This window comes from Oryctolagus cuniculus, chromosome 7, assembly GCF_964237555.1.
Source record: "Oryctolagus cuniculus chromosome 7, mOryCun1.1, whole genome shotgun sequence".
NCBI classification, from domain to species: Eukaryota; Metazoa; Chordata; class Mammalia; order Lagomorpha; family Leporidae; genus Oryctolagus; species Oryctolagus cuniculus.
The window spans coordinates 132,726,128-132,749,357 of NC_091438.1; the positions used below are offsets into that span (position 1 = coordinate 132,726,128).

At 43.1% G+C, this 23,230-nt stretch overlaps 1 protein-coding gene across 2 annotated transcripts in view; it reads right to left on the bottom strand.

The window, feature by feature from the left end:
• The window catches only part of RLF (RLF zinc finger), a 103,692-nt gene extending 82,262 nt beyond the window's left edge, over window positions 1–21,430 (bottom strand). Inside the window, exon 1 of one of the 2 annotated variants that reach the window (XM_002715189.5) lies at window positions 21,135–21,430. In XM_002715189.5, the coding sequence (XP_002715235.2) occupies window positions 21,135–21,371 (237 nt within the window). In that variant the 5' untranslated portion in view covers window positions 21,372–21,430. The remainder of the gene's footprint in view (window positions 1–21,134) is intronic. The other variant, XM_070078697.1, reaches the window with a different exon arrangement.
• Between the last annotated feature and the right edge of the window lie 1,800 nt (window positions 21,431–23,230).

Consider the following 23,230-nt stretch of genomic DNA (forward strand, 5'->3'; position numbering starts at 1 on the left):
TGGAGGGTGAACCAACGGCAAAAGGAAAAACCTTTCTCTCTGTCTCTCTCTCTAACTGTCCACTCAGCCTGTCAAAAATAAATAAATAAAATAAAAAATAAAATAAAATGCCGGCACCGTGGCTCAGTAGGCTAATCCTCCGCCTTGCGGCGCTGGCACACCGGGTTCTAGTCCTGGTCGGGGCGCCGGATTCTGTCCCGGTTGCCCCTCTTCCAGGCCAGCTCTCTGCTATGGCCCAGGAGTGCAGTGGAGGATGGCCCAAGTGCTTGGGCCCTGCAACTGCATGGGAGACCAGGAGAAACACCTGGCTCCTGCCTCTGGATCAGCGCGATGCACCGGCCGCGGCGGCCATTGGAGGGTGAACCAACAGCAAAGGAAGACCTTTCTCTCTGTCTCTCTCTCACTGTCCATTCTGCCTGTCAAAAAACAAACAAACAAACAAACAAAAAACCAAAAAACAAAAAACTGAAACCTTGCAAAGAAGAAATTATCAGTGAGTTCATGTAAAATATATATTTTGAAAAATATGCAGATTTCAATTTTTTGCACCAAAATAAACTTGTATTAGTCCATTTTTCCATGAGCTAATTGAAATATCCTGGTACAAAGTAAAGAGATTCAGGGGAATGATTAAATACCAAAATCAGGACAACTGTAGAAGGCAGATGATACCGAGTGAATACGCAGATAGTTTCAATTGTTTTATTTCTTAGGTGATGTTTATTATCGTATACTTATTACTATTTTGTATGTATGTTGGAGACACTTAAAAAATCATATACCCTTCAAAGTATTTTTTTAAAGATATATGTATTTATTTGAAAGTCAGAGTTACACAGAGAGAAAAGAGGCAGAGAGAGAAAGAGAGAAAAAGAGAAAAAAAGAGACAGACAGAGACAGAGACGTCTTCTGTCCACTGGTTCACTCCCCAAGTGGCTGCAATGGCCAGAGCTGTGCTGATCCAAAGCCAGGAGCCAGGAGCTTTTTCTGGGTCTCCCACGCGGGTGCAGGGGACCAAGGACTTGGGCCATCTTCTACTGCTTTCAGAGGCTATGGCAGAGAGCTGGATAGGAAGTGGAACAGTCAGGATTTGAACTGGCGCCCATTTGGGATGCCGGCACTACAGATAGCGGCTTTTACTGGCTATGCCACAGCGCTGGCCCCATACCCTTCAAAGTTTTTAGCAAAATCAATTTAAACCTAACTTATTATTTATCTGTTTATTTATTAATTTGAACCAGAGAGATTAGAAGAGTTGCCATCCACTAGTTCACTCTCTAAATAGCCACAATGGCTGGTACTCAGCCAGACGAGCTGGGAGCCAGGTACGCAATTGATACCCATATGGTTAGCAGAGACCCAAACTACTTGAGCCACCACTGCCACCTCCAGGGTTTGCAATAGCAGGACACCGGAATCAGGAGCTAGAGCCAAGTACTCCAAGACAGGGGCCATGTCTCAACCTGCATCTCAACTACTAGTCTAAACACCTATCCCTGGCTGGCACCATGGCTCAATAGGCTAATCCTCCACCTGCCGCGCCGGGACACGGGGTTCTAGTCCCGGTCAGGACACCAGATTCTGTCCCGGTTGCTCCTCTTCCAGTCCAGCTCTCTGCTGTGGCCCAGGAGTGCAGTGGAGGATGGCATGAGTGCTTGGGCCCTGCACCCGCATGGGAGACCAGGAGAAGCACCTGGCTCCTGGCTTCGGATCAGTGCAGTGCGCCGGCCGCAGCAGCCACTGGGGGTTGAACCAACGGAAAAGGAAGACCTTTCTCTCTGACCACTCTGACTGTCAAAACAACAACAACAACAAAACAAAAAACACCTATCCCCAATCTAGATTCTATGCTCAGCCTGTCTAACCTTGTGAGAGAGAAAAGAGCCCTCCACAGGAAGTTACGGGTTGGTATCTTCCAACACACACCCAAAAAGAGTAAACCAAGAAAACAGACGAGCCAGGAAACAGATACGACAAGAGAGAGAAACAATGACAAGTACAACTAATAAAAAAGGGGGAGGGGGTCAGCACTATGGTGTAGCGGGTGAGACCGCCAACTCCAATGCCGGCATCCTATATGGGCACCAGTTCAAGTCCCGGTTGCTCCACTTCCGATCCGGCTATGGCCTGGGAAAGCAGTGGAAGATGGCCCAAGTCCTTGGGACCCTGTACCCGTGTGGGAGACCTGGAAGAAGCTCCTGGCTCCTGGCTTCAGATCAGCGCAGCTCTGGCTGTTGCAGCCAATTAGGGAGTGAACCAGCAGATTGAAGACCTCTCTCTGCTTTCCTTCTCTGTATAACTCTTTCAAATAAAAAAATAAATCTCTTAAAAAAAAAAAAAAGGAACTCCAACAGGTAACATACACATGGTAAAAAGTACACTGTACAAAAACAGAAGAAACAAAGCATCCCACTAATTCTTCAGTGAAATGTAGCAAACAATATTTTAGTGATTTGTCTTTCAAAACTTCAGACATCATTGCCGTAAAATGGAATAATAGTTTTCAAGAGACCTTAAATTTCTTTACACAGTAATTCATATAGCACTTTCTGCCTGTTCAAGTTATCTAAAAATACTGAAATTTTATAAAATTCACACATATTCCCACAACTTTAAAATTATGTATACAACAAAGAAGTGACAATCAACACCTCCATTCCATCTAATTCTAGTCCCATCCCCCAAGTAACTATAAGCAGTTTGGTTTGTATCTTAATGCTTTAAATACACAATTTCTAACTCTTTGTTACAGCTCAAATGTTTAGTGGCTCTGGAATGTTCAATGTATCCATTTTTTAAAAATTTTTTGGCATTTCCAAATCTAAAATATCTTATAAAAGCTCTCATCCAGCCCAAGATGATTCCCAGTATTCCTGCTCTCCCTTGAATTAGTAAAGTCTCTCTCTCTCTCTTTTTTTTTTTTTTTTTTTTTTTGACAGGCAGAGTTAGACAGTGAGAGAGAGACAGAGAAAGGTCTTCCTTCCATTTGTTCACCCCCTAAATGGCCGCCACGCTGCGCCTATCCAAAGCCAGGAGCCAGGTGCCTCCTCCCGGTCTCCCATGCAGGTGCAGGGCCCAAGCACCTGGGCCATCCTCCACTGCACTCCCGGGCCATAGCACAGTCCCCAACCAGGACTAGAACCCGGGGTGCCGGCGCCCGCAGGCGGAGGATCAGCCCAGTGAGCCATGGTGCCAGCCTCTTCTTAATCAATAACTTGCTCAAAGTTTAAGTTTGACAACTAACACCAATGAAGCTGATTATAGAAATGTAGTACAGATAAGCATCTATATCTAAATCTTAAAATCTACACTAACTAGAGAAGACCAATAATACTGCTTATTCAAAAACCTATGGGGTTGGCGGTGTAGAGCGGCAGGTAATGCCACCGCCTGTGATGCCAGCACCCCATATGGGCACCGGTTCTAGTCCCAGCTGCTCCACTTCTGATCCAGCTCTCTGCTGTGGCCTGGGAAGTCCTTGGGCCCCTACACCTGTGTAGGAGGCCCAGAAGAAGCTCCTGGCTCCTGGCTTCGGATCGGTGTAGCTCCAGCTGTTGCCGCCAGTTGGGGAATGAATTGGCGGATGGAAGACCTCTCTCTCTGCCTCTCCTTCTCTCTCTAACTCTGATTTTCAAATAAATAAATAAATCTTTTAAAAAAATATAAGAGGGGGGAATTCTTCCAAATTCATTCTATGAGGCCAGCAATAACCTTGATCAAAACCATACAAGTATACAACCAAAAAAGAAAGCCAATACCCTTCATGAACACAGGTGGAAAAATCCTCAACAATGTACTAGGAAATACAATTCAACAATAGATGGAAAAACCATTCAACATGATCAAGTGAGATTCATACCAAGGACCCAAGGATGGTTCAACATATGCATATTAATAAATGTAATACACCCCATCAACAGAATGAAGGACAAAGTCATATGATCATCAACAGATGCAGAAGAGGCAACTGATAAAATTCAACATCACTTCATGACAAAAACTCACCAAAACAGGTACAGAAGGAATAAACATAATAAAGGCCATATCTAACTAGAAAATAGCTAATATCATATTGAATAGGGAACCGTTGAAGACTTTCTAAGATCTGGAACAAGACAAGGATGCCCACTTTCACTCAACATAGCACTAGAAGTCCTAGCAAAAGCAATTAGACAAGGCAAAAAAAAGGGGGGGGGGAGGGGTACCCAAATGGGAAAGGAAGAAGTTATTATTTACAGATAACATGATTTATATACAGAAAACCCCAAAGAAGTCACCATAAAGGTATTAAACAAATTCAGCAAAGCTGCAGCATACAAAATGTATGTTTAACATACAAAAATCAGTAGCATTATCACATACCAATAGTGAGTCAGTTGAAAAAAGAAATCAAGGAAGCAATCTCTTTTCCATTAGCTACAAAAATATAAAACAAAACACCTGGGAATAAATTTAAGCAAAGACATGAAAGATCTCTCCAATAAAAACTGTAAGTCACTGATAAAATTAATTGAAGATAAGAAGATGTTCCTTGCTCATTGACTGGATGAATTAGTATCACTGGAATGTGCATACTACCCAAAGGGATTTACAGATTCAATGCAATTCCTATCAAAAATCGCAATAACATTTTTCCATAGAACTAGAAAAAACATTATTAAATTAAGATGCCAAATGGCCAAAGTGATCTTCAGCATAAAGAACAAAAGGAGAAAGGGTTATACTACTTAACTATAAAATATATTACTAAGTTATAGTAATTAAAACAGCATGGTATTGGCATAAAAACAGATCCACAGACCAATGGAACACCATAGACTCTAGAGGTAAACCCACACATCTACAACAAACTGATCATTGATACAGGTTAACATGTATTGGAAAGAAAATAGCATTTTTAATAAATGGTGTTGGGAGGGCTAGCACTGTGGCACAACGGGTTAACACCTTGGCCAGAAGCGCTGGCATCCTCTATGGGCACCAGTTCCAGATCCAGCAGCTCCACTTCCAGTCCAGCTCTCTGCTATGGCCTGGGAAAGCAGTAGAAGATGGCTCAAGTCTTTGGGCCCCTGCACCTGCGTGGGAGACCCAGAAAAAGCTCCTGGCTCCAGATTGGCGCAGCTCTAGCCACTGCGGTCAGTTGGGGAGTGAACCAGCAGATGGAAGACCTCTCTCTCTCTCTGCCTCTCCTCTGTGTAACTCTGACTTTCAAATAAATAAATAAATCTTTAAAATAAACAAATGGTGTTGGGAAAATTAGAGATCCACACAGAAGAATGAAACTAAACCCCTCTCACCATGTACAAAAATCAACTCAAATGGATTAAAGACTTAAATATTACACTTGACACCTTAAAACTATCTGAAGAAAACAGAAAAAACTTCAGGACACTTTAATGGGCAAGGGCTTTCTAGATCATAGATTTTCTATGCAAAAAGCATAGAAAGTAAAAGCAAAAATAGATGAGATTTCATCAAACTATAGAGCTTCTGCAGAACAAAGAGACAGAGTGAAGAGACAACCTACAGAATTGAAGAAAATATTTGCAAGCTATGCATCTGACAATGATTTAATATCCAGACTATATAAAGAACTCAATAGCAAAAAACAAATTTTAAAAAATCCAATTAAAAATGAACAGACATCTAAGCAGATATTTCTCAAAGGAAGACATACAAATGGCCAACAGGTACAACAGGTATGAAAAAATGTTCAACATCACTAGTCATCAGGGAAATGCAAATTACGCTAACACCTCACTTTAGTAAGATTGGCTATGATCAAAAAGACAAAAAAAAAAAGCAGATGTCAGCAAGGATATACAGAAGAGAGACACTGTTAATGGAATGTAAATTAGTACAGCCACTGTGGAAAACAGCATGGACATTCCTCAAAAAACTAACTACCACATGATACAATAATCCCACTCCTGGATACATATCCAAGGAAAATAAATGTGTCTGTGAAGGGACATCTGCACTCCCATGTTTTTTTCTTTTTCTTTTTTAAACAGGCAGAGTGGACAGGGAGAGAGAGAGAGACAGAGAGAAAAGTCTTCCAAGGATCACCCTCCAATGGCCGCCACGGCAGGCACGCTGATCCAAAGCCAGGAGCCAGGTCCTTCTCCTGGTCTCCCATGCAGGTGCAGGGCCCAAGCACTTGGGGCATCCTCCACTGCACTCCTGGGCCACAGCAGAGAGAGCTGGACTGGAAGAGGAGCAACCGGGACAGAATCCGGCGCCCCAACCGGGACTAGAATTCGGTGTGCTGGCGCCACAGGTGGAGGATTAGCCTAGTGAGCCGCGGTGCCGGCCACAGTCCCATGTTTACTGCAGCACAATTCACTATACCCCAGAAACAGAAACAACCTAAGTGTCCACCCATCAATGAATGGATTTAAAAAAAAAATGTGGTACAGGTATACAGTGTCATATTACACAGCCATAAAAAAGGGTAAAATCTTGTCATTTCCAACAATATGAACAGAACCAGAGGTCACTGTGTTAAGTGAAATAAGCCAAGCACAGAAAGACAAATATCATACAACCTCACTAATATGTGGAGTTTCAAAAATTGGTGACCTCATCAAAGTTAAAAATGTAATGGCGGTTTTACCACAGACTGCAGGAAGAAGTGGGAAAGGAGAGTTGGGGAAAGATTGATGGGTGCTAAGCTATAGTTAAAAGTTCTGGGGTTCTATTGCATGCTAGGGTGACCAAAGATAATGTGCTATATATTCTCTATTTTTAAAAAACCTAGAAGATAGGATTTTTGATGCTTTCACAATAAAGAATTGTTAAATGCTTGAAAAGATTAATAAATTCATCCTGATTGTTAAAAATTTTCTAATAAAAATACTTGTTAAAATTAAAAAATATACATAGGTCCACGGACACTGATCAGAATTGTTTTTGAAAAGGAGAAAGCTCCTGTTGCACACACCATTATACTACAGTCCTACATCCTGGCCAGACCTGGGCAATCTTCTAACTTCAAATCTATGTATATGTTCGCCATTCATACCACAATAAAATAGGAGGCTGATCTAAACATCATTTTATCTACATTTACTGTTAGAATTTCATGTGATAATTTACTCTAGATTTGACATTTTCATTTCATTTCAAGATTTCACTACAAAGGAAAAAAGCCAAATAAAGAGTGAGTGTAACAACTAATATAAACAAATAATTTTGGTTCAGATTAGCAGACTGATTTCCACTGGGATAGGCATTTACCCTAGAGAAGCAAATGATAACTCATCAGGGCATAGGAATATAATATTAATATATGCATTTAAATCAGTTTTTAAAACATCATTCCTTTTATGTATCTCTATGTTCACTTTATCATTTATTTATACCATATTCGGAATAGTATAAATAAAACTTATAGTCATTTATTTCAATTAAGAATACATAAAACAAATGCTTGGAAATTAGTTAGAAAATAATCCTCAGTAAATACTTTTAATAGATTATATTTTTTTGGCCCAGAATCAAACCTTAAAGCATTAAGCAACCATTTCAATCCTCAAACAACAAACTGGTTTGGCCCATGGTCATACATCTATTCCATGGCACTCTATTTCAAAACACGTAACAGTCACAATATAAGAAAAAGTTAGTTAATGGAAAGACAAAGTTTTTCCAGTTATTCAGCTATGACTTAAATCTTCCCAGAATCTAGTAGCATTGATTGTTTTTAAAATAAAAGATCAATAAATGGCTACAATGACAAATCTCTCAGCCACACTCACTCACTAAATTGCATCATACTTCTAATGGTTTCAGGTTAAGCTGTAGCTCTAATTATAATTCTTTAGGATATGTTCTGCTTCTTGAGAACAAAGTGACATGGAATCTCAAGATTAAATGGTCATAACTTGATGATTAGACAAAAATCTAGTTGTAATGACTTAACTGTTTTCAAAGTTATGTAAAAAAAAGAAAACATCTAATACAGATGAAAATATTCAAATGTCATTTTTTGTTTTTTGACAGGCAGAGTGGACAGTGAGAGAGAGAGAGAGAAAGGTCTTCCTTTTACATTGGTTCACCCTCCAATGGCCACTGTGGCCGGCGCACCGCGCTGATCCGATGGCAGGAGCCAGGTGCTTCTCCTGGTCTCCCATGCAGGTGCAGAGCCCAAGGACTTGGGCCATCCTCCACTGCACTCCCGGGCCACAGCAGAGAGCTGGACTGGAAGAGGAGCAACCAGGACAGAATCCGGCACCCCGACCGGGGCTAGAACCTGGTGTGTCAGCGTCGCAGGCGGAGGGTTAGCCTATTGAGCTGCAGCGCCGGCGCAAATGATATTTTTTAAAAGATTTTTATTTATTTAATTGAAAGGCACAGTTAGACAGAGGCAGAGGCAGAGAGAGAAAGGCAGAGATTCTTCCATCACTGGTTCACTCCCTAATTGGCCACAATGGCTGGAGCTGGGCCAATCCAAAGCCAGGAACCAGGAGCTTCCTCCTGGTCTCCCATGCAGGTACAGGAGCCCAAGGACTTGGGTCATCTTCCACTGCTTTCCCAGGCCATCAGCAGAGAGCTGGATCAGATGTGAAGCAGCCAGGACTAGAACAAGTGCCAGTCCCTCAAATGTTATTAAAATGGAAATTAACACTGTGATAGCAATTTTTTTCACTTCTCATATTAACACATTAAAAAAGTTTAATGACATCAGTGTTAGCTAGAACATAAGCAAACAAGAACTCCCAAACACAACTGCTGAAAGTACATGAACAACATGATACAGACTGGTATCCTTCAAAATTTAGAATAAAACAGGGGGCTAGCGCTGTGGCGTAGCAGGTAAAGCCGCCACCTGCACTGTCAGGCATCCCATGTGGGTGCCATTTCGAGTCCCAGCTGCTCCACTTCTGATTCAGCTCTCTGCTATGGCCTGGGAAAGCAGGAGAAAATGGCCCAAGTCCTTGTGGGCCCACATCTGCGTGGGAGACCTGGAAGAAGCTCCTGGCTCCGGGTTGGTGCAGCTCTAGCCACTACGGCCAAGTGGGGAGTGAACCAGCAGACGCAAGACTTCTCTCTCTCTCTGCCTCTCCTTCTCTTCTCTCTGTGTAACTCTTTCAAATAAATAAATCTCTTAAAAAATCATAGTTTTATTACTTGAAGTCAATTTATGTATTGTACACATAGATAAGAAAAGTAAAATAAATGTAACCACAAGAGACCAGCGCTGTGGCATAGATTAAGCCTTCACCTGCAGTGTCAGCTTCCCACATGGGCACCAGTTTGAGTCCCAGCTACTCCACTTCTGATCCAGCTCCCTGCTAACTAACACGCCTGGGAAAACAGGAAGATGGCCAAAGTACTTGGGCTCCTGCCACCCATGGGGGAGACCCAGAAAAAGCTCTTGGCTTCAGCCTGGCCCAGTCCTGGCTATTGCAGCCATTTGGAGAGTAAACCAGCAGATGGAAGATCTTTGTCTCTGTGTATCTCTGTTGTTCAAATAAATAGATAACTCTTTTAAAAAATAAATAAAATAAAACCACAAATTTAAAAAATGCCTATTTTACCTAATGGTTAAGACACTATTTGGGAACCCACATTCCTTATCAGAATGCTTGGCTTCAAGTTGGGGTTCTGCTTCCAATTCCAGCTTTCTTCTAATGCACAATATGGCTCAAGTAGTTGGTCCCTGCCCCCAACCTGAGACACCAGGATTGAGTTTCCAAGATCCACCTGGTCCAGCCCCAAATGTTGCAGGCATCTGGGAAGTGAATCAGCAGATGAGAGATCTCTGCTTTCCAAATTAAATAAAATAAATAAATTTAAAGATATGCCTATTTTATATAAGAACATATAATAAACATGCAATTCCCATCCGTTTTATTAATCTGGTAATAAGTCACATTAATAAGACATGGGGCCAGCACTGTGGTGTAGCGCGTAAAGCTGCCTCCTGCAGTGCCAGCATCCCATATGGGTGCCAGTTTGAGTCCCAGCTGCTCCACTTCTAATCTAGCTCTCTGCTATGGCCTGGAAAAGCAGTAGAAGATGGTCCAAGTCCTTGGACCCCTGCATCCATGTGGGAGACCTGGAAGAAGCTCTTGGCTCCTGGCTTTGGATTGGCACAGCTCCGGCCATTGTGGCCAACTGGGGAGTAAACCAGTGGATGGAAGACCTCTCTGTTTCTCTCTGCCTCTCCTTTTCTCTCTGTGTAACTCTGATTTTTCAAATAAATAAATAAATATTTTTTTAAATAAGACATTATGTTGGCTAATGTGAGTATCTAGGGTTATTTCTTTGAGAATAACAACACTATGAAGTCATATGCTAGCACCATAAGCTACTAGGCACCTCCCCCCAAAATTAAGAAAGGAAATCAAAAAATAAAGACATTAGTGAAACTAGCCTTAGTACAAAAGTGGAGAGAAACATATATAAACCTAGAGGTACCAATTTTGAACAGATATTTCTGAAATATAATTCATTCTAAATTTTTCAAAAATTGTGCTTTTATACATAACAGTCATAATAATTTATAATCTGCAAAAAAAAATGTGGATGGGAAATTTTGTCATAAAAAGCTCTACCATGTTTTTGGCTGAAACTAAATAATCAAAACCCAGCAGTGGGAGGGCACTATGGAGCAGCTGGTTAAGTCATCACATGGGAAGCCCACACCCCTTATCGGAGTGCCTGGTTCCCATCCCAGCTACTCCACACTTCCAGTCCAGCTTCCTCTAATACTCCTGGGAAGGTAGCAGATGATGGCCCAGGTACTTGGACCCCTGCCACCCATGTGGGAGATCTGGATGGAGGTTCTGGCTCCTGATTTCAGCCTGGTTTAATATTGGCTGTTGCAGGCATTTGGGCAATGAACCAGCAGATGGAAGATGTGGATGTCACTCAACCTCTCAAGCAAATAAATCTTTAAAAAAAAAAAAAAAAGGCAGTGGATGTGCAGAACAACAAAGTAGTTAACTCCCACCATTGTGCTTTGCTTTACCATAGTGGGGGGAAAAAGTATATCACTTTTGAGCCGATACAGGCTTTAGAACATGGCAAAATGTTTTGAAATCTGGACAAGTTTGGCAAATGCTGCACAATACCTAATGTCACTCCAGGAGATTCACAATGCATTTTTTTTTTTTTTTTTTTGACAGGCAGAGTGGACAGGGAGAGAGAGAGAGACAGAGAGAAAGGTCTTCCTTTGCTGTTGGTTCACCCTCCAATGGCCGCGGCGGCCGGCGCACCGCGCTGATCCGATGGCAGGAGCCAGGAGCCAGGTGCTTTTCCTGGTCTCCCATGGGGTGCAGGGCCCAAGCACCTGGGCCATCCTCCACTGCACTCCCTGGCCTACAGCAGAGAGCTGGACAGGAAGAGGGGCAACCGGGACAGAATCCAGCACCCCAACCGGGACTAGAACCCGGTGTGCTGGCGCCGCTAGGCGGAGGATTAGCCTAGTGAGCCGCGGCGCCGGCCCACAATGCATCTTAATATATAAAAGACACACTTAGAAAACGTTCATCCCAAATTATCAGAACATAAAACTCTTATTTCAAGAAGCACTTATTAATGTATGCACATATGTCAAGAAAACCCAATTTAGTAAACTTTGATACAGGGGAAAAAAGCTTGAGCTCTCAGATCTAAAGACCTTGCAACTGCTTCCTAACCGTGTGACCCTGGGAAAGTTAATTAATGAAATCAACATCACTCACCTGAGTGCTCAGCACACAAAAGATGCTAAGTTACAGAGCCTTTCTATTTTCTCATATAATGGTTTGTATATTGGCATTGTGCCAGCAGTTGAGTTTTATTATGCATATTTATAATTTATGTTAAGTTTTTTATGAAAGAACATTATTTATATGAAGTTACATTAATTTTTGTTTGTATAAAACATAAAAATCAGGGGCAGGCATTTAGTGCGGCAGTTAAGTTATTGCTTGGATACTGGCATTCCATACCACAATGCCTGGTTCAAGTCTTGGCTGCTCCACTTCCAGTCCAGCTTCATGCCGATGCATATCATCCTGGGAGGCAGCAAGTAATGGCTTATGTCCTTGGGTCCCTGACACTCAAGTGGGAAACCAGGATTGAATTCTGGGCTCCTGGTCTTGGCCTAGCCCAGGCCTGACTTGCAGGCATTTAGGGAGTGAACAAGCGGATGGAAGATCCTTCTCCTTCTGTCTCTCTGCCTTTCAAATAAAATGATAAATAAGTAAAATAAAATAAATAAAAACGAGGTTCTATTCTTAGGTGCTCAAGGTAAAAAGAACATGTGGTCATTGCGGGTCAGCAGCATAAACTGGTTGGGAAAAAAAAAAGTATCCCAATTTCTTGAAAAAGACTTGCCTGTTACCTCAAAAATTTGGGGGTGGGGGCAGTGTTGTGGCACAGCAAGTTAAGCTGGTTCGAGTCCCAGCTACTCCACTTCTGATCCAGCTCCCTGCTAATGAGCCTGAGAAAGCAGTGGAAGATGGCCCAGGGGCCACATGGGAGACCCAGAAGATGATAGCCCCTGCACCCCCATGTGAGACCCAGAAGAAGCTCCACACTCCTGGGTTCAGCTTAGCCCAGCCCTGGCTGTTGCAGCCATCTGGGGAGTGAACCAGTGGATGGAAGAACTGTCTCTCTTACTCTGTAACTCTGCCTTTCAAATAAATAAATCTTAAAAAAAAAAAAAAAGATCTAGGGGATTTTTAGGGGAGGGAAATGACAAAAATCAGCAAATATTTACTGGAATATTTTAAGTGCCAGGAACTATTCTGCAATGGGTAAACCAAACTGTCCACACTTTCATGGCATTTACATTCCAGCTGGGGAGGTAGACAGACATATCAGATAGTATTCAGTGATATGATGAAACATTACAGCATTGTTAAGGAGGTAGAGGGCCAGCGCTGTGGCACACTGGGTTAAAGCCTTGGCCTGAAGCGCCGGCATCCCATATGGGCACTAGTTCTAGTCCTGGCTGCTCCTCTTCCGATCTTGCTCTCTGCTGCGGCCTGGGAAAGCAGTAAAAGATGGCCCAAGTCCTTGGGCCCCTGCACCCATGTGGGAGACCTGGAGGAGGCTCCTGGCTCCTGGCTTCGGATCAGTGCAGCTCCGGCCGTTGCGGCCATCTGGGGAGTGAACCAGCAGAGAAGACCTCTCTCTGTGTCTCTCCCTCTCTCTGTAACTCTTTCAAATAAATAAAATAAATCTTAAAAAAAGGTGGTAGAAGGAAATGGGGAAGTGCTGTTTTAGATAAGTAAGGTCTCTGAGAAAGGTGACAGGTGTCTAGGAAGTGAGTAAAATCTAAACACGTTAGTTTACCAATGTCTTTGCAGTGTTGCAATAACTGGTGTTTTCTATTTAAATTTTTTATCAATACTATTCAGAATAGCACGATCCATAGGAAGAAACAAAATCCACTAGGAGCCACAGTATATTGCTTCACAGGTCACATTTATACTGCTTTGGCCCTAATCACTACGCAAAGCTAGCTTTTACTATGGTAACTACTTGTCAAGCAGTTTAGACCTCTCGCAAGAGAAAGTAGCACAAGAAACTAACGCATCAGAAATTCTTTTGAGAGACACGAAAGAGGTTGTCTTGGCCACCAACCTCGAGGAGTTAGGGAAACTGATCCTCCACATCTCAACATCTTCAAACTGTTGTCATATTATGTGGCTACCTCTTCTCCAGAACCATAATGCTTCCCATATTCTCTCTCCATCAATGCTACTCCTCATTGTACATGTTATTAATAATAACAACACATTATTACTGTTATATGAATGTAAGTTTAAGTTGATAAGTATAGCTGGCGCCGCAGCTCACTCGGCTAATCCTCCGCCTTGCGGCGCCGGCACCCCGGGTTCTAGTCCCGGTCAGGGCGCCAGATTCTGTCCTGGTTGCCCCTCTTCCAGGCCAGCTCTCTGCTCTGGCCAGGGAGTGCAGTGGAGGATGGCCCAAGTGCTTGGGCCCTGCACCCCATGGGAGACCAGGGTAAGTACTTGGCTCCTGCCATCAGATCAGCGCGGTGCACCGGCCGCGGCAGCCATTGGAGGGTGAACCAATGGCAAAAAGGAAGACCTTTCTCTCTGTCTCTCTCTCTCACTGTCCACTCTGCCTGTCAAAAAAATAAAAAATAAATAAAATTAAAAAAAAAAAGTTGATAAGTAATGTCTCTAAGAAATAATAAAAAACCTTTACCTTATTTCTTTACAGTAATTTTTATGGTTAAAATTGTTTTATATATACTAGATGTTTTATTAGATGTTCCTTTCAAAGTATATGTCTCCTGAGTATATCATGAAGTCCCTACAACATAATTCATTCAATAAATAATTTTGAGTACCAGGCATTGTATTAACTCCTAGGTACAAAGTACACAACAAAGAATCAACAAAATCTTTGTTTTTATTGGGTTATCAGCCAATACAAAAGATAAACATGGAAACAAATATTTAGGTAATGTTTTATGTGCCCAATGCTGATAAAATATTCTGGGTCAAAGAATCACCTAACTTTTCTGCTTAAGTTGGAAAAAAGTCCTGAAAGACTCTACTAGTTGAGTCAGGTCTTGAAGGATGAATAGGCAGATAAGCTAGGGAGAACTCCAGGGTTAGCAGGCAGAGTAAGAAATGGACACTGTGGTGAAGGTGGACTGAAAAGCAAAACAAAACAATATAAGGTGGGAGCTGGAGGCAGATTCTACAAGCTTTGTGTGCTAGGCTAATGAATCTGAACTTTATCTTGCCTTGAGAAAAGAAACCATCTAAGTATTTTATGGAACAAAGTGACTAACAAGATTATATTACAACTTAAGACTACAAAAATGAATTGTAGATAAGTCCAGCCAGAAGGTAAAGGAGATTAGTGAAGAAGGTGGTATAAGAGAAAGCCTGAACTAAGACAGTGACAGCAAGAAAAGTAATCATGAAAATTACAGATATTTACAAAGTGTCAAAATCAAATAAGAGCAAACCTATTTGGTGAAATCACAGAAAGCTTCAGAGATGACATTTGCACCGGGCCCTAAAGAAAGAAAATCTGCCATACAGGAAATGAGAGAAAACGACAGAACAGTACAATGAAAGGAATACTTGAAAACATGAGACCTCGCTAAAATAGTAATTCTATTCTTCTGGAAATCTATCAGTAAATATTAACTGAAAACCTAATATGTACCTTGGATCTGGAAGAATCAAATGAAAATTAATCTTTTCCAAAATAATGTACTTGAAAACTCACAGATAAAATTTTAATCATGGAAATAACACTACATTTTGGTCTTGACTCAAAAGAAAGAAGCCTTGAGTCCAAGTTAAGAGTAGGATTGGGACATTGTGACCGGTAGGGAAGAGATGAAAAACAAGCTGGAGTCACAATTGTGGAGTCTTTTCATTCCAAAGGTAAGAAATCTGGATAATTCAGTTAATTCCAGACACACTGCTTTTAATAGATACTGTCATATTCATTCCTTACAACAATATATTTACATAGAACTATGATTCCATACATAGTACATAAGTATTATTATTTGGGGCTGGTGCCGTGGCTCACTTGGTTAATCCTCCACCTGCGGCACCAGCATCCCATATGGGAGCCAGTTCTAGTCCTGGTTGCTCCTCTTCCAGTCCAGCTTTCTGCTGTGGCCTGGGCTAGCAGAAGATGGCCCAAGTGCTTGGGCCCTTGCACCCCCATGGGAGACCAGGAAGAAGCACCTGGCTCCTGGCTTCAGATCGGCTCAGCTCCAGCTGTTGCGACCATTTGGAGAGTGAACCAATGGAAGGAAGACCTTTCTCTCTGTTTCTCTCTCAAACTGTCTGTAACTCTGCCTGTCAAATAAATAAATAAAATCTTTTAAAGAAGTATTATTATTCAATTTATAAATGAGAAAATTTAGGATTATAGAAAATAACATCTAAGGTCCACTGGTTTGAGTGGTGAAGCTAGTACAGTAGCTCCTGCATATCTGTAGTTTCAGTCACCCACAGTCAAACATGGTCCAAAAAAATTGGATGGAAAATTCCAGAAATAAGCAGTTCACAAGCTTTAAATTGCATGTCCTTCAAAGTAGCATGATGAAATCCCTATCTGTCCTGCCCATCATGTCCCACTCAGGACATGAACCATCTCTTTGTCCATCTTACCCACATTGTGTAGGCTATCCTCTTGGTAGTCACTTGGTAGGGATCTTGGTTATCAGATTAACTAGAAGTATCACAGTTGCTTTTGTTGAAGAAACCCTAAGTAACCTAAAGTTAAATCACAAGACCTGTATCATTCTGAAGGAATATACAGTTACATAATTTTTAAAAAGATTTTATTTATTTGAAAATTAGAGTTACACAGAGGGAGGAGAGGCAGAGAGAAAGAGAGAGAGAGAGAAGGAGAGGGAGAGGGAGAGGGAGAGAGAGAGAGGTCTTCCATCTGCTGGTTCATTCCCCAATTGACCACAAAGCCAGAGCTCTGCCAATCCAAAGCCAGGAGACAGGAGCTTCTTCCAGGTCTCCCACACGGGTGCAAGGGCCCAAGTTCTTGGGCCATCCTCTACTGCTTTCCCAGGCCATAGTACAGAGCTGGATCAGAAGTGGAGCAGCCAGGACTCAAACTGGAGCCCATATGGGATGCTGGCACTGCAGGTGGCAACTTTACCTGCTATGCCACAGCGCCGGCCCCCCCCCCCCCCGTCACATAATTTTATAGTATATAGTATATGGTTAAACTGTTTTGTTATTGGTCATTGTTAATTGCCTACTTGTCATCATTGTATCATTAAGTATGTGTACATATGAAAAAAACAACATATGCATATATAGGGTTTAGTACTATAGCAGGTCTCAGGCACCTACAGGGTATCTTGGAATATATCCCCTGCAGATAAAAGGTAACTACTACATAGCCTATCTGACTCAGAGCTCTTTGCCCTCAATCAAAATCTAGAAAAAGCTTAAATATATGCTCTACTTATTTTAATCATTAAAAATCTACAAAACTTGGGGCAGGTGTTTATTCTAGCTATTAAAACACCAGGTAAGGGTCAGGCACTGTGGTGTAGCAGGTAAAGCTACCATCTGCAGCACCAGCATCCATTACGGGCGCTGTTTCGAGTCTTGGCTGCTCCACTTCCGATCCAGCTCTCTGCTATGGCCTGGGAAAACAGTAGAAGATGGTCCAAGTCCTTGGGCCCCTGCACCTGCATGGGAGACCAGAAGGAAGCTCCTGGTTCCTGGCTTCAGATGTGCACAGCTCCAGCCGCTGAGGCCAATTGGGGAGTGAACCATCGGATGGAAGACTTCTCTTTCTCTCTCTGTGTAACTCTGACTTTCAAATGAATAAACAAACCTTAAAAAAAAAAAAAAACAACACACACCAGGTAAGACACCCACACCCCACACCAGAGTACCTGGGTTGGTGTCCCAACTCTGGCTCCTGACTAGTTTCCTGCTCATGCGGTTACTGGGATGCAGAAGCAACTGGGTTCCAGTCAACCACAGAGGACCGAGGACCTGGACTGAGTTCCCAGTTCCTGGTTTCAGCCCACCTGGCACTGGCCATGGGGGGGGGGGGGGCAGAGGCCAGGAGACAGGGGAAGGGAGTGCTCTCTTTCTCTGTTCCTCTCTCTCACTGCCTCTCCATTTTTTTAGATCTACAAAACTGGAGCCAGCATTGTGGCACAGCAGGTTAAGCTGCTACCTGCAATGCTGAAATCCCAAATAAGTTTGAGTCCTGGCTGCTCTGCTTCTGATCCCGCTCCCTGCTACTACACTTGGGAAAGCAGCAGAAGACGGCCCAAGAACTTGGGTCCCTGTCACCCACACAGGAGACACAGATGAAATTCCAGGCTCCTGGCTTTGGACTGTCCCAGCCTTGGCCATTGCAGCCATTTGGAGAGTGAACCAGCAGATGGAAGATCTCTCTCACTCTCTAACTCTGCCTTTCAAGTAAAAAAATAAATAAATAAAAAACAATCTACAAAATTGTTGTCACTCTACAACCTAAAGATGCCCCACATACACACGCTTTATTCATAAAATTACTTTGCCTGGTATTCTCAAGGTATAACCATTCATCCAATAATTTAAAGTTTATTAAAGTTTTCTTTAAAAGTCTTCAAAATTTGTGTTCCAAACAGGGCTACCAGTTGTAAAACTTTTGGAATCTTGGTTCCCAAAATATAGCAAAAACTTGAGAAGACATCATCAATTTTTCAGCAAAACAAAGAAAGTCTGTTTTTCTGAAGTTAATCTTATCCACACTGTCTGGCAGGCAATGTTTTCAGAAAAGGAACTGAGGGAAAGGAAAAAAAAAAATAAAACATATCCCATAGACACTAAATATAAATAGTCACCGAATACAACAAGATTTAAACAGCATTTTCTTAGCAACAATTACTTTTGGAGTTTCATTTTCTCATCTTTACACATTTAAGAAAACTGAATATATATGCCTAAAATAAGAAAAATGTCTCTCTTCATTCATGTGTCCATTTAATTCTTGATTTAGTGCAATTCCCAAGATGGAGACATTTAGGTAAGAAATGGAGAGAAGATGGTCTCAGCACCATTTAGAAGGGATTTAAGTGAGTACAACTGATGTCGCTAAGACAAATTTTTGAACTAAACACCTGATGAAAAGAACATTCATGGTAGTTAAAGCATCCCCTCAGCACAGGCTTTTACAGTAATGTAATGCTTGTTACCCGTCTTTACACAGTATTCCTCTCTTAGAGCACAGGAATCCTGTGTCTAACGAAGTTCCTATCTTCAATATTTAGTCATAGAGTTTTCTTAAGTGGATGAATATATCTTATTTAAGTCTTTCAAAAGTGAAACCAAAAGCTATTAAACTCAATTAACTGATAGTGAAAATTTTCCTAGTTTCTCATAAAAATTTGTTTTTTTTACCTGTATCTGATGATCAAGGACAAAATTTATGTTATCTGAGTTGCTGGGAAAATGTGATAGAAATATTATGAAAAATTTTGTGAAGACTTGTACATAAAACTTTCTATTATACTGTTTATAAAAAGCATTATAAGAAGATAAAGTCAGGAAGCAAGATAAAAGTTTCCAAGTCAGTTTGTCCAAGGTTATAAGCTAAGAAGTAGTAGTGTCAAAATTAGGACCCAACTAACTCCCAACTGAATGTGCTAGAACTCTACCATAGCATGTTACAGGAATCTCTGTTCTTTCTTCATTTATTAGTCAAAAAAAGTTTTTGGAAAATTCTCAGGGTAAAAAACTGCCTATACAAGACAAATTACAAAAGCACTTTATTTTTAAAACTCTTCTGGGCCCTCACATCTGTAGGTATTACCAAGACTCATGACATTAAAATATTCCATTAAAATAAAATTGGAACTACAAGCATTAGACATAAAGCAGAATACACATTTATGGCATCATTTCACAAGCTTCAGTCTGACTGGCTACATTCACTTGTTATCTTTCCAGGAAGACAACTCAGAACACCCAAAACCCCCAGCTGCTCTATTGCCTGGGCTCCTTCCCTCCTCCACTTAGCTCCCCCATCTCTCACAGCACTCTGTCCCTAGAATGCCATTCCCCTCGGATCTTCACAGGGCTCATTTTCACCCTTTTAGCCATAGGATCTACCCTATTTAGCGTGGCCTCTCCCAGTTACTTCTTCCAAATGATAATACTTATATGTATATTATAATATATCTTATAATTAACCATTTTAAAATTTAATTTTCTGAGTTCACCATCTCTTCCGCTAAGAAGTCCCATGAGGGATCCCTTCTCACCACTGTCTCTACAGTATCTTCTTTTCCATCATTACCAAAACTGCACTGGAAATTATTACTTCTTCCAGCTCCCTTCAACCATATGCTCACAAAGGAAAGTGCGTGTCTTTATGCTTCCTCAACATACACATAAGTGTCTGGCATCAACCAGTCAGTAAAAGTCTGTAGAATAAAGGACTGTACTAAGAAGGAATGATCATTATTAATTAATAAGTAGAGAAAATCGCATCTTAACAGTGCAGACAAATGCTGCAAGTTGTGCACACAAAAACTCGAGTAATACAATGTATGGAAAAGATTAACAAGAACAAAATTCCATTCAGAAATGAGGTGCTTCTGGCTCAGCAAGGGGGGGAGGGGAAGAAAAGCAATCAAGCAAAGTCAACTTCTGATTCTGCTCTGGGTCAATCGGGCAAACTGCCCGCCCCAAATGACAACTTTGGGATGCCACAATTTACGCAGCACACTCACTACTCATTAAGAATCCAAGTAAAAACACACTACCATTATTCTACCCTCTCTGAAGCAAAGGAGGTGAGCGGCAGAGACCTGACAGAGCAAACATCAGAAGTCAAAATAATAATGGCAAATACTTACATTCGTAAGACTTTAAAACATTGAGAAAAATCTCAAGCACACCCATAAATATGTAATCAGAGGCTGGGGCCCACCATGGCACAGAAATAATCATACAACTGCCAAAAGAGGCCACACTCTACCTCTCTCTCTCGCTCTCTCTCTCCTCAATGATCCTAACCGCCACTGCAAGGCTCACCAGCCTCATTCCTGGTAGCACAATCCTCGAAGGAATACCGAAGAGGCGAACGAACGGCTTAAACGTCAAAAAATTTAAAAGGGGGAGGGGGGTTGTAAAACCAAACGACCGGCCAGCTCCGCAATCCCTAATCAGAAAGCCCTAGATGCCTTTCAGCGCCAACTGTCAACCATTTTTAAGGGCCCAGGAGATGCTGACTCCAAAGATTAAGGCTCTGGCTCCAACACACCGCTCCGGATTATCCAGAAGAGAGATCTGCACTCTCCACAAAAAAGGATCTCCGGGCAAGAACGAACAACCATCCCTCAGGGGGCAGTGGCGCTCCAACCGCCCGGCCGGGACACAGGCAACGGTAACAGGGCACGGCCCTTTCCTGGGAGCCGCCGCGTCCTCGAGGCTCTAGGTACAGCCCAGCGCAACCCGCCCCGGCGGTGGCCGAAGTCAGGCAGTGACGGAGGGGTGCCAGCAGTCGAGCTTCCGAACTGGGCCTTCCCAGCTCGGGGGCGCGGCAAGACATGGAGGTGGTGCCTCTTAGTCCCGGCCCTTCTGCTGCAACGGAGCCGGGCCTCTTCCCCTGGCCTCCCCGCCCCGCCGTCCTCAGCCAGCCAGTCAACCCCTCACCTGGCAGAAGCTCCGGCAGTAGTTCAAAGATGAGCCTTCCGAAACCTCCTGCTCCCTCAGCTCTGTTTCCAGCTGCCAGAGACAAGGTCGCAGACCGGGGGCTCCTGGCGCCGGAGATGTGGGGCGATGACCCCGAGCCATTGACTCAGTCTCGGCTCCGGCTCCGGCTCCCGCCACCGCCGGAGCCTCAGCCCCGGCCCCGGCAGCGGCGGCGGCGTCTCCCTTTCCGTCCGCCATCTTCCCACGGCCCAGCAGCGCGTAGGCAACCAAGCCACGTGACTCAGCCCTGGCCCCGCCCCCAATCGCCCGCGCACGGTGACGCACTCTCCGGCGACGCTGGCGCCCGCTTGATTCCGTCACGCGGGCGCCGAGTGCTCCTCCCACTCCGGGGCCTCCGCAGTCCTCGCCCTAGCAACAACCTAGCAACGGCCGGCCGGAGGCTCTTGCCCACCTCCGACCTGGTAGCTACTTTGGAGTGTCGCAGCTACGCAGCCAGAAACTCCTGCAAACAATCCAGCTGCGAGGGGAATGACATCGGAGCTCCGATCTGCAGAGCGAGAGGAAGGTAGCCCTGAGAGGAGCCTAGAGCAGAGCATCCATGGTAGAAGGGGTATAGGAAGCGCAGGTTGTGAGCTGGAAATGAAGGCCAGCTCCAAGGAAATTTGGTTTATGACAGAAATGGCATTACAAGTAGTGGGGAGAGGGTGAACTCTTCAGTAAATGGCACCGATACTTTTTTTTCCAAAAGGAAAAAAAATTCCGATTTTTACCTCAAACCACATCCAAATATAAAATCTAGATAGATAAGACTCAAAACAGTTTTTAGAAAACAGAAAGTAGCTTTATGAAATATAATGAAGAATTTCTTAAATAAGACACGAAAGCACAAACCACTAGGAAAAAATTGTTAGTTACAACGGTATTAAGATATGTTCCAGGGGCCGGCGGTGCGGCGCAGCAGGTTAAAGTCCCAGCTTGCAGTGCTGGCATCCCATATGGGTGCTGGTTCGAGTCCCGGCTGCTCCTCCTCCGATCCAGCTCTCTGCTATGACCTGGGAAAGCAGTAGAAGATGGCCTAAGTGCTTGAGCCCCTGCACCCGCGTGGGAGACCTGGAAGAAGCTCCAGGCTCCTTCAGATCAACTCAGCTTTAGCACTTGCGGCCACTTGGGGAGTGAACCAGCGGATGGAGGACCTCTCTCTCTGGCTACACCTCTCTCTGTAACTCTTTCAAATAAAATAATTCTTAAAAAAAAAAAAAAAAAATGTGTTCCAGGGCTAGTGTTTGCCACAGCCGACAGCCACATCCCATATGGGGCTGCTGGGTCGGAGTTCCAGCTTCCTGCTAATACATCCTGGGAGGCAGCGGGTAATGGCTCAAGTACTTTGGTCCCTGCCACCCGCTTGGGAGACCCAAATGTGGTTCCAGGCTCCTGGCTTCAGATAGGCCGGGTCCTGGCTTGTTGTGGGCATTTGGGGGAGTGAACCAGTAAATAGAAGATCTCTCTCTGTGTTTCTGATTTCAAATAAATAAATTTTTAAAGCTGTGTTACTTCTGTAGTAAGAAATTTTTTTAAAAGATTTGTTTATTTATTTGAAAGTCAGAGTTACACAGAGGAGAGGCAGAGGCAGAGAGAGAGAGAGAGAAAGAGGTCTTCCAACTGCTGATTCACTCCCCAGTGGGCCGCAATGGCTGGAGCTGCGCTGATCTGAAGCCAAGAGCCAGGAGTTTCTTCTGGGTCTCCCACATGGGTGCAGGGGCCCAAGGGCCTGGGCCATCTTCTACTGCTTTCCTAGACCACAGCACAGAGCTGGATTGGAAGTAGAGCAGCCGGGACTCAAACCGGCACCCATATAGGATGCTGGCATTGCAGGCGGCGGCTTTACTGCTACACCACAGCGCTGGCCCCTGTAATAACATTTAAAAGATGGTATACAAAGACAAGCCAAAGACTAGCTGATAGGCACCACACATATAACCATCATTTGGATTAATATCTAAAACAGTTTTCAAATATAAAAGAAAAAGATATAAAACATATAAATAGGCAGTTTACCAAAAAAGAACACTGAGGCCCAATAAACAGGAAAAAAAATG